Below are 11,381 nucleotides of genomic sequence, written 5' to 3'. Positions count from 1 at the left end.
GGTGTTTATCTCAAGTTTGAGATAAAAAATACAGGAGCGTTTCATAATTAATTGGGCAGCATCTTCCATTTGGATCCATGTTATCGTAAAACTACAGCACGCTACCTTTTTTTCTGAAGGACATTTTATTCTCCTGCAACACCTCCTTCCTACTCCTGCGGAGTTATTATTCCAACACTTCATCATGCTGACCCTCACACACAGACGTACACAATGATCCCCTGCAGCCCAGCTTTCCAGGGTGACAGGACAAATAAACACTAGCTAGTTGGACACAAGGTGCCAGGCGGGGCCTTAATGATGTCGTCAGCTCTCTTTTGCAAACACACAAGTCAGAGGATCACTTGCTAAGGGCCGATGGATAGACAAGCCGAAACAATCACCCTCATTGTCGTAGTGATAAAACACCGTGGGAACTAAATAACAGAGACACGGGCAAACAGAGAGGCAGACAGCCAGCAGAGCCAGTTGTGTGTGCAATCTGAGCTTTTGTTGTGTTTTTGTCTTTGTTTTCAAAATGTATGAACCTCTGTATGTCTGCGAATATGACGTTACGCCAGCACTGTGGTCTGTGATGGAGTTGTGGCTACTGCCAGGGCTCAGTCTGTCGCTGAGATAAAGACACTCGCACCCAACCGGTTTAAGCTCACACACACACACACACACACACACACAGTCTGTCCCTCTTTCATATCTTCATACATTGAGGTAATGTCAAAATCCACTTCCACAGAGTGAGTGCAAACCAAAACAATGTCCATCTTGTTCTGGCTTCCCTCCAGCTCTGACTCAGAGCCAAATCTGCATATTCCACCTTTCAATCAACTGGCTGATGCTAAGGTAGATTTTCTACGTTTTCAATGGTAAATGCCGCCTTGATGCCACGCTAAGAACACGGCGTGAAGCATCTCAATCTGATAAAGCCTTCAGCACAAACCCAAACAAGCTAGGCGCGCTTTCCTCTTTCCTCTCCTCTCTTTTTCCCCTCTCTCCATCCTCCACTGTCTCCACGTGCTGTTTTTTCGATTTGTGCAGCATAATGACACAGGGTGGGGAACAGAGGACGGCCAAAACCAAAATTAAGTCCCTTGCCAAGTGGCGGCTTGGCTGCCGCGCAAGGAGAGGAAGTGGGGAGTAATGAGAGATCCTGGCCCCGGCTCGGAGTGGCCCGGCTCTGCTCTGCTCAACTCGCTGGCTGAACACACAGCCTCCAAATTACAGAGAACAGAGCAGAGCTGCTGGCCATCTCTCCCTCCACCCAAAGCCGCCATCTTCTCTCTCTACTTCATTCCTTCCTCTTACTGTTAAAGCAAAAAAAAAACCAATCAAGATTCAACCAAAAGCAGAGACAGATTTTCATTTTCTCTTAAACTAGTTGCCATATCAAGTATGCCAGGCTGTAATAGGCTGCATATAGATTTCTATCTCTGTAGAAAAATAATGTTCAATCTATTTCTTTCTTTTTCATTTAACTCCCTCCTCTTTTCTGGTCGGTGCACTCCAGTGTTTGTTTTCCATCAAGAAGAGGCCTCGGCTGCCTCCCTGTCCGCTCCCTTTTCCTCAAAGACATGAGGTCATATCCTGCGCAGCCCTTTCCTTTTGCCCGCTAACCCAAACAAGGCAGGAATGCCGAGAGAGAGGAGGGAGACTGAGGGCGCTCTGTTTCTGACTTGAGCTGTTGATTGGTGAAAGTTAGCTTCCATTACATTTGAAGGTTGTGTCTTAGTTATGCAATTGGTGATCCATAATATAAAGCAGTGAACAAAACAACACGCAGGCCCCCCCCCCCCCCACTGCATTTACACCAAAAATGGGCCGTTTCTTCTGGGCCTTCCGTATGACAGCAAGAACTAGTTTGATTTAATGAGCTGAGGTGCCATGACTAAATTTAATCTCTGTCAGAGCCCCTGGTGAAGGTTATACCTCCAGCCGATTCACCGGATGACTAATTGACTGACTGAAAGGGTTGGCCGACTGTCTGTCGAGCGAGGTGACTGGCTGGTGGTATAAGAATACAACTGGGCCTAAATTTAACCTGCAGTGGGAGGAAGCGCCTGTGTGACAGTCGGCCGTGCGCCAGGGCTCGCACCAGGTCATTCTATCTGCCCGTCTGTGTGTATGTGTGAAAATGCGTGTGTATGTGTGTGTGTGTGTGTGTGTGCGTACATGTCACCGCAGCCTGACTGGATCCTCTTACACACAGACACTCCGGGTCGGTCCCCGATGGCACCATCAGGCACGCCACCAACACACACACACACACACACACACACACACACACACACACACACACACACACACACACACACACACACACACACACACACACACACACACACACACACACACACACACACACACACACCGATGCTACACATCCAGAAACTATAACTCACTTCAATGAAGATTAAAAGCGCATACACACTATGGCTGGGTATTGATCCCTAATACTTACTATCACTGATTGTCAAATACTATCAATCAGATTACTTCATCTTTCATCAGATTGTTCCAGTCTCAATTTAAAATATTGCCAATTCTATTCAGCCAAAGTTCTTGAACGGATAATTGTGATTAGACAACATTTAACATTGTTCAGTGAAAGTATTGTTTTCGTATTGGTACCAAAACTGAGGCCTCGTAGCAGCACTGGACTGCACCTCTGTCCCATCAAGCCCACAGAGGTCTTTTATTGAAGACAACTCGTTCCAGACTTCTTTGAGCTTGACAAGATGGGACATCTGGCTACGTGGGTGCTACCAGAGCTGCTCCTTAACCACCTAGTCTCTAACAAGTTTAAATATTACTGAACACCACACAGATTCATAACCAACAATCCAGCGCCCTCTTAACCCTGACCCTTTCTCCCATTTCAAAATCTCTCTCTTGATCTCTCCCTTCAGATCCTGGGTGAACCTAAACCTCTGAGCTAAGTCCTCACGCCAACGCAAACCAAGATCAGCACCCTGACTCCCAGCTCCAGGCCTGCAGCCCCCCCCCACCCCCCCCCCCCCACCCCACCACCACCACCACCACCACCCCCTCTCCTGCTCCTCTTCCCTCCTCTCCGCTCTGTTCCAAGCAGATGACGTGAGCCAGCGAGAGGAGCTTTGGAGCTGGTAGCCTGGCAGGCAGCCTAGTTTGCATTTGCGCTTGTCGCTGTCGCAGCTCACTTAACTCCTTCCAGCCTGGATGGTCTTGGCTTTTTTCAAGATGGATAAACAAGTAGAATAAAAAAAAGGAAATGTGTAAAAGGAGGATGTTATCTCATCAGCTCGGTCTGAACTGTGTTTTGTAGATGAATGAGCTCTTTTTAAAGCTGCTTTACCAGTACACTCACGCTTTTTCTAAATGTACTAATTATTCAACTACAACGAAAAAGAGCAACAGCACAACTCTTGCCGACTACAAGTCTTCCCTCAAAGCCACCCTCATCTCTCTTCCTTCTTCCTCTCTGTAAATATGTCTGGAGAAGAACATAAAAAGGGCAGAGTGAGTGAATTAGAAGGTCAGCAGCGGGCCTCTGGGAGAGCCATGTTTCTTTTGTCAGGGCCCCAGAGGGAGGGAGCAAAGGAGGGAAGCAGGGAGAGATGGAGGGAGGGCAGGGGGAGAAATGGAGCAGTCTTTCTTTTTTTTTTTCTTGGCTTGCCAGGGAAATCGTGAGGGCAGAGAGCTTCGGCCATCCCGCCCTGGCCTTTCTACCTCTACTGCTTTTACTGAGGAGGCCCATTCACTGGAGTACTGGCCGCCGCTGCCATGTCATCCTCGCCAGGAAGGAAAACAGGGGAGGAGGAGGAGGAGGGTACGCCTTGCTGAGGGAGGGAAGGAGTAAGGGAAGGAGCATGGGGGCGCCTGTTAAGACTCCAGTTCTAGGGTTTCACAGTTTGAACTGGGTCTAAAATGTGTCTTTAGTTAACGCACACAGGGAGGACATTGGTGTCCATTTGAAGGTGTGGAGGAGAGGAGAGGAAGGAGGAGAGGAGAGACTGATTTTTAGTTCCTCTGTTCTTGTAAGCACTGCTCCAATCTCTTCCCCCCATCTAAGGACACACACACATGCAGGCAGTCAAGCTACCCCCCCTACCACTAAACAAAGGAGGGAGGGGGGGGAATGGGCAGCGAACACCAACTGACATAAAACAGGCTTTAAAGGCCCAGTAATGAGAACCATCTGAGGCCAAGGAAAGCAGAGAACAGCACAGAGCAATCTCAGGCAGTGGAGAGCAAACCTCCCTCTCCCGTGAACACCATCTTATTCTGTAGCCTGCGGACAGGGCGCTGGGTAAGGAAGGCAACGCTGCCAAAGGGGATTATGGGAGAAAAGTCGAGGAAGCCCGAAACACGTCCTGCATGAGAGATGGACGAAAGAAAGGCGCCTGTGTCTCGCTCTTATCCACACACAGAGCCCAGAGGAGAGTTAACTGTCCACAAAGACATCCCCTGTACGCACAAACACACCCAAACAAACACTCGCATGTCAGTCGAAGCCTCTCTTTGCTGCTATTTTTTTCCCACAATACCGCACGCATAGAGCATATTTTTCTCCAAACAACTGTTCGCCGTGTTTGTCTTCCATTACAGCATAACACGGAAAGGGAGAAGAGGAAGATGAGAAGAGAGGAGCGTTGTTCAAAGAGCCAGGAGGGAAGAATTTATGTGGATGTGGGAGAAACACACCACCCTCCTTCACTGGCTTTTTTTTTTTTTTTTTTATTACAGAGGGGAAGCAGGGGCCCCCACAATCAGCGCCTCATCATCACAAGTATAGAGGGAATATGAGTGTGTGTGTGTGTTGAGAGGAATGCAATGGAGAAGGAGAAGAAAACACAGGAGGAAAATAATAAGACTTTGAAAAGGAAGGGATGGTAGAAAACAATGCATTGGGGAAATCATATTTGTAGTAATATTTACCTGAAAGCCCCACAGGGGCCGAGTATGTCGTTCCCCCAGTATCACTGGATGAGGGTCCAGAGTCTGGAGAATCTGATGGAGAGAGAAGGAGAGACTTTGAATTAGCACTGTGTGTGTTCTTGTATGCGTGTGTGTGTGTGTGTGTGTGTGTGTGTGTGTGTGTGTGTGTGTGTGTGTGTGTGTGTGTGTGTGTGTGTGTGTGTGTGCGCACGTGTGCGAGGGGAGAAGGCAAAGCAGCAGCTGTGAGACCGTCAATCACTCCGGTGAAATCAATGCCTAATGAAGACGCTGACGACGAAGCTCACACTCTCACACACACAGGGAAGACTTACAGAGGAGTTTCTTACACCCCTGATAATCCCCCATAAGCCACTGCTTCGGGAGGAGCGTTAGCCCTGCATCTCTGCGTAGACGAGCTGCTGATCTGGTAGGAGCTGTATTCTTTCTGCTAAAGACTGAGGGAAGGTTTCGGCCTGGAGACTTCTGTTCCCCGTTCAATAATCAAATGTGTGTTTCCTTTTATAATAGAGATCTCAAACTGCTCTGATCTCGTACGGATTTTCCTGCTGCTGCTTCTCTGTCTAAAGGCAGATAATCATGAGCCTCAACACCAACAGAATCAGAATTGTTTCTACATCAAGTTACTGTATGTATGAGGTTGTGGCTGCCTTGGCAGACAGCGCTTAGAAAGGCCTTGAAAGCTGTTCACCATAAATGTACGCCGCACTAGCAGGCAGACAACAAAACAAAAACTACTTATTCTCTCTTACTCTACCCTCTCTTTGCATTTCAATGCTTAACTCCCACTAAGAATTGTAATGTAGACTTGTTTCAACATGACACCTGAATGGAGCTTTAACAAAAAACCCACTGTGTGCGGTGAACGGAGCAGCACACCGCTGGGAGCAGGCTAGCTCTGCTGCGGAGCTGCTGCTGGTAGCTTGGTATTCGCTAACGATACATTCCTCTTGCTGCACGTCAACGCTGCGCTGCACCTTCTATCCATTCAGCCACAGTGTGCGGCGGGGATCGCCTCCACGCATTGCATGCGTCGCACGTCGCCGTTGCATTAAAGCGCGTAGCTTAAAGAGCAAAAATTACCATTTAATTGAAGTTGCTCTAATCTGAGGTGTTTTGTAACAAATACAGCTGATGCAAACTGAAGAAATATAGGGAGGTTCAGTTTGTATTTAATCCACAGACGGCGAGGAGGAGGAGGATGGTATTTCTGTTGAATACTTCCACTCTCCAGCTAACAGATTGTCTCATAGGCCTCCAGTTTGACCGAGCAGAGCCGCAGTAGCTAACAAGTAATAAAGAAACAGCATCCGGAGCGGTTTCACTGCGAGCACTCCTCCGCGCCACCCTTCCCCGTCCAGACGCGGCCCGTGCTGCTTGTGGTCACAGTAACGAGATACACGGGCATAGCCCAGGCCCATGCCTCGCTTTCATTGGCTGCCAGCAGCCTTTGCCCTGGTCTCCTGGGCAACAGTTCACAGCTGACCACATGGGCTGATGGGGGCATCAGTGAGAAAGAGCTAAACAGTGTGTGATTTATATTCCCCAGAGCTGAAACAAGGTAGCGTTTCTACGTTTTCGGCTGCTTTCATACTGGTCGCCCGCTGCCGGAGCGGACAGACACCCTGACACGCATAACCCCACTTCCTGCTCAGTGGAATCATAAAACCAGAATCATAAAATCCAGCACTCTTCCGCTTCACGTAGATTTTTTTTCAACGTCTCATTGCCCTCTGAAAGTTATCAAAGCAGATTTTCTACATGTCACGATGATTTAACACAGCTTAAAATAAAGCAAATACATAGAGGAGTAGAGAAAATTGGAATAGCCTCCAGTAATGAGATGGAATTGATGATTGACAGCTCCCAGAGGCCACTGGGGACCCCCCCCACCCACCCCCACCGTCTTTCTGCATGATAAGCTCATCTGTCCTCTGTGTGTTTGTCTGTACCCTCCAGCCTGCTCCATTGTCCTATTAATATATGTTGTCTTACACCCTCCTTCACCAGACAGACAGACAGACAGACAGACACTCCTTTGATTAACCACAACAGCAGCTGCACTAACTGACTTAAATACTCAAATTTGACTTTAAAGAAAGGTAAACTTCTCTTTTTAAAGTATAAAAGCTCTACTTGGGAACAACCTGGTGATATTTCTCTGGCCTCCTCCTGTTCTTGTTGGCGATAATGAATTCCCACACAGTCCAACCAATTCAAGTTTTTGCAGTTTGCTCTGAGAGGGGAAGCAGGCTGGTAACATGGGTTGTATAATCATTTCCTTTGTCTGCATCCAGCTTGGATTGCCTATTTACCTTCTTGCTTCCTTTCATCACCGGAATGTTTCCAACTGAACTCGCATAAAGACGCTACGCCGGCTCTACCCGGAGACAGACGCCGCATCAGGGGGAGGGTTGAGTATGAAGAGGATTGTTTCAGATAAATTCTGCTTGTATTTAAGGTTCTGCAAATGCTTTCAGGTGAAACAGTATCGCGAAAGCCTGGTCAATGAAGACAGGGGGAAGGGGAGGTGTGTGTGTGTGTGTGTCTGTGTGTGTGTGTGTGTGTGTGTGTGTGTGTGTGTGTGTGTGGGGGGGGGGGGGGGGGGGAGAACCACAGCTGCAGCTGCAATGACTTCCTATTGTTTCCACTCACTGAAAGCCACTTTCTCCTTCTCCTGACTAACTGGCCGGCTCGTCGACTGACCGGTCATTGTTCCACTCCGAGCTATTCCTGCACTGACAGGCAGCCACATAGACGCAAATGAGCAAAGTAGCAAGAAAAATATAAAAAGATATATACTGCAGTTTGCGTATTTGTCACCCTCTCTGTGACATCCTCATCTCCTTCTCTTCTTCCCCAGTCTCGCACTATTCTGTTTATAGCCTGAAATCTAACATACTTTGAAGGCGATGACATAACTCAATGCCACTTTCCAGCACTGGGGAACAGGATGACAACCACAGCTGCATGTGGAGTCTGGCACAGGTGGAGGGAGAAAACAATTAAGCAAGACCGAAGGGGGGGAGACAGTTGGAAGGTCGGTGGACAAAATGAAACGGCACATGCAAACTCTCTCCCGATCCCCAAAACAAAAACGCACCCAAACAGAGACGTGGGACGGTGGCACACACACACATATATAGACAAATCCTTAACCTTAATCTGATGATTAATTCAGCTGATAAAGGCCTGCTGGCCCGCTGTCTGTGCTACGATTCACAATAGATAAATGGACACACAAACAACCCCGCCCCCACCCACCAATCAGACACACACTATGCCCCTGGTGACATGCCAGTCAGTCTATAGCTGGTATCTCAACTTTGTGCTGCCTTGCCCTGGCTGCCAGCCATGCTAGAACTGCCCTGCCAGACACTCCACCGCTATCATAAATCACAACATAACATGGGAGCCGTTTCCGTACACACAACAGAGGAAGTGTGTGAGAACATATGCAAACGTTATGCTAATCAACATGTAAACATTCATGAATGGCCTTTAAGATGTGCATGTTTTGCAGGAGAGAAAAAAAAACATATGCCTTTATGTATGTGTACATTAAGCTCACCTGGTGGTTTAAGATAGTCCATGGGATAGCGCGAATATGGAGGAGGAGGAGACTCTGCATGGAGTGGGAAAAAAATAAGCAGAACATGAGCAAAAAAAGCAAAACACAAGGGAGAGATCTTAACTTTATGATAAGAGTTGCCATTCTTCTGGGAAAGAGGTTTGTGTCTGTCAGCTCAGCCTGGAGAGGCAGGCAGGGAGGCCGGCCGGGCGGCTATTGCCTTTCATTGGCAGGCAGATAAACAGGGGGCCGCCTGGCGCCAGGAGGGCCACTATCAGCGTCTAGGACAAACTGAGATACAGGCCTCTTTTGGCCTGGGACGCCAAGCAAGCAAGCCAGCCAGCACACACACATAAACACACATACACAGGCCCTGGAAACTTCACCGTGGAAAGACTGTAAAGCCCTGGATGAGTATGCTTTGCACTTTGGAAATGCCAATTGTGAAATGTTGAAATAGCAGATGGGCTGTTTGTTTAAAAAGCGGGGCTTCTGATGAAGTTGTAAAAAAAATATCCCGATTTAAGGTGGACTAAACAGCTCGTAAGTGCTTTGGCACTTCTCACGCGCCAACAAAAACACATGTTAAAGACGGGATGCCGCCTAATTAAGAAAGCAACCCGTTTAGAATACAAAAACACAAACAATCGATAACTCATGATAATAATAATAATAATTCGATGGGAATAAAAGATAGGTATTTGTGATGTGACTATTTCAATATAACATGCCGAATTCAAATGTAATGACACTATAGTCCTACTGCCGGATATATGAAGAGGACCCTTCTTACATCGGTCAAGTCTGACCCTATGGAAGAAGCTCAAGACAACTATGCCAAGAGAGGTGATGTCATTTGAATTAGGCTAATTATGCCTTTAACAGTCTGGTAATTCTTTGACACAATGACACGGTGACTGAATGTATACTTGATTTTAAAATGAGGCGCGACCACCAGAGAAATAAACGCCATTTCAGAACTTTTGGGGGGGGTTATTGAAATAATCCAGCTCACCGAGTTCACAAAGTCTGCTCATGTGGTGCGGGTTGCAGCAAACGAGCTCTGGGTTGATTTTCCCGTAGGATTCACAGCAAGACAGCCTCTTCAGCTCCGAGGAATGCCTGAGGTCCGGCCACCTGAACACTTTGTAGAGCAGCATGGGGAGAGAGTAAGACTGTTGACCCACTTTGGCGTCCACTTTGCTGGGCAGGAGCAAGCAAGGGCTTCGGACACCCCCCTTGGACTCCACCGCCTGCAAAAGCACCTCTAATTGTTTCTCTTTGATCTTTTTCAGTATCGAGTGGGTCAACGCCTTCAATTCAGCCTCCGACCCGGCGTTGGACTTGGCCACCTTTGTCGTTTTGCCCATGCAGCAGCCCCCGGAGCCATGCGTCCCTCTATCCGTCTCCCCGTCGCCCTCCACGGGCGCACGGCTCCTCCAGAGTCGCCGGACGAGCCCCGATCGTTTGGTCCTAAACATGCGGGACGAAAAGAGGGTTCCCCGGCTAAAAAACGAGCATGGTGTCCGCAAATCATGAAGATTCCGGGATCCGAGTCCAGGCAATGACAAGCAGCCTGAGAAAATACGGTGGAAGAACCGGGAGCTGGATAAGCAGAGGAAATCTGTAGCATACGCCAGTCTCTGTTGCCTTCTCCTGCAGACTTGATCACCGAAAAGAAGTCGAGGTTCCCGGGACAGTCAGCTTTTCCTCGGGGGATAAACAACCATCATATCCAGGCGGTTAAGACTAGCCTATAAAATGAATCTAGCAGCTTATACACCACGGCTGCAACACACGCAGCGTGTAGCCCGAATGTGTGCACAATTATTCCCGTGGTGATGTGCAGCCTATAGCGCTGAGAGCTGACCCCCTTTAAAACAAGTTCCGATTTTCAGCATGAAACAGTGTCAAACATCGTTCTGTCTTTTGAGAATAAGCCGTGGTGGAAATTAGACAAACTGGGGCCTAATTAAAGCCTAAACGCTATCACAATTATCCCATGAAAACCGAAGCTCGCCGCCGCGTCTTCAAGAGCATTAATCCACAAAATCCTTGATCCGACTGCACGGAGTAGGGCTCTCCAGCAGGCTCGCGGAGGCTTTTTTTTAAATATCTGTTATAGTCTAAAATTGCCACTCGTCTGCAGAGGATGTGGTCTGCTGGCAAGAGTGAGCCTTCGTCCAAAGAGCCAGTGAGCAAATCCAGGGCTGATTCTCTCACCCGAGCAGAGTTGCGTTTGAAAGGCTGGCGGAAAAGCGAGAGAGAGACCCCTCGGGTTACGTCCGCGCACCGAGCCTCGAGACCTATTTTAGTAGTCGAGAATCCTGTAAGATTAAATAATCCAACCTCGTATCTCACACGAAGTTTCCGTGTCCGACTGTGGAAGGAAAAGCGAGCCGACGTGTGATCTCGAGGGGGGTGGAAGGCTCTCTGTCTGCAAATGAGGCGGATGGCTTGGGTGCCCTTGCTCCGTCTCCAGTCTCCAGTGCGCATTGACGCGCCCGGTCACGTGTGTGTCTAGACACCCTGTCGCTTAAAAGAAATGTGATTGTGTTGCGCAAACAACAGATCAAGTAGAGCCCACAGCGCACACGCACACACGCGAGCACACACACATACAGCCAAAAAGGAGTAGGAAAGTTAACATTTTCCCAGAAAAAGTTGAAAGAGTGTAACATTGAGAATACGAGGACGAGGTTGGGAAACTAAAGCAGTTATAGGCCAAAAGAAAAACTCTCAATTCTCAATTCAAGTCATGTCTGTTAAAACTTCAGAAAGATTAATTTAGTGAAGAGGCCCTCTGTACCTTATTACATCTTCTTCTTATTATTATTATTATTCGTTTTTACGCTCAATCCAACGAGCTTTAATGACACGA

The 11,381-nt window shown here is 48.0% G+C and overlaps 1 protein-coding gene across 1 annotated transcript in view; it reads right to left on the bottom strand.

The window, feature by feature from the left end:
* The window catches only part of smad7 (SMAD family member 7), a 16,361-nt gene extending 5,368 nt beyond the window's left edge, over window positions 1–10,993 (bottom strand). Inside the window, exons 1-3 of the mRNA XM_068704700.1 lie at window positions 9,516–10,993; window positions 8,501–8,554; window positions 4,912–4,983 (exon numbers count right to left, since the gene is read on the bottom strand). Coding sequence (XP_068560801.1) covers window positions 4,912–4,983; window positions 8,501–8,554; window positions 9,516–9,981 — 592 coding nt within the window. The 5' untranslated portion in view covers window positions 9,982–10,993. The remainder of the gene's footprint in view (window positions 1–4,911; window positions 4,984–8,500; window positions 8,555–9,515) is intronic.
* Window positions 10,994–11,381: the final 388 nt, after the last annotated feature.

The sequence above is a fragment of the Cebidichthys violaceus genome, unplaced genomic scaffold (assembly GCF_023349555.1).
Source record: "Cebidichthys violaceus isolate CVI_PGR_0920_01 unplaced genomic scaffold, fCebVio1.0.p SCAF_99, whole genome shotgun sequence".
In the NCBI taxonomy this organism is placed as follows: Eukaryota; Metazoa; Chordata; class Actinopteri; order Perciformes; family Stichaeidae; genus Cebidichthys; species Cebidichthys violaceus.
This window is presented reverse-complemented; position numbering and strand designations above follow the sequence as displayed.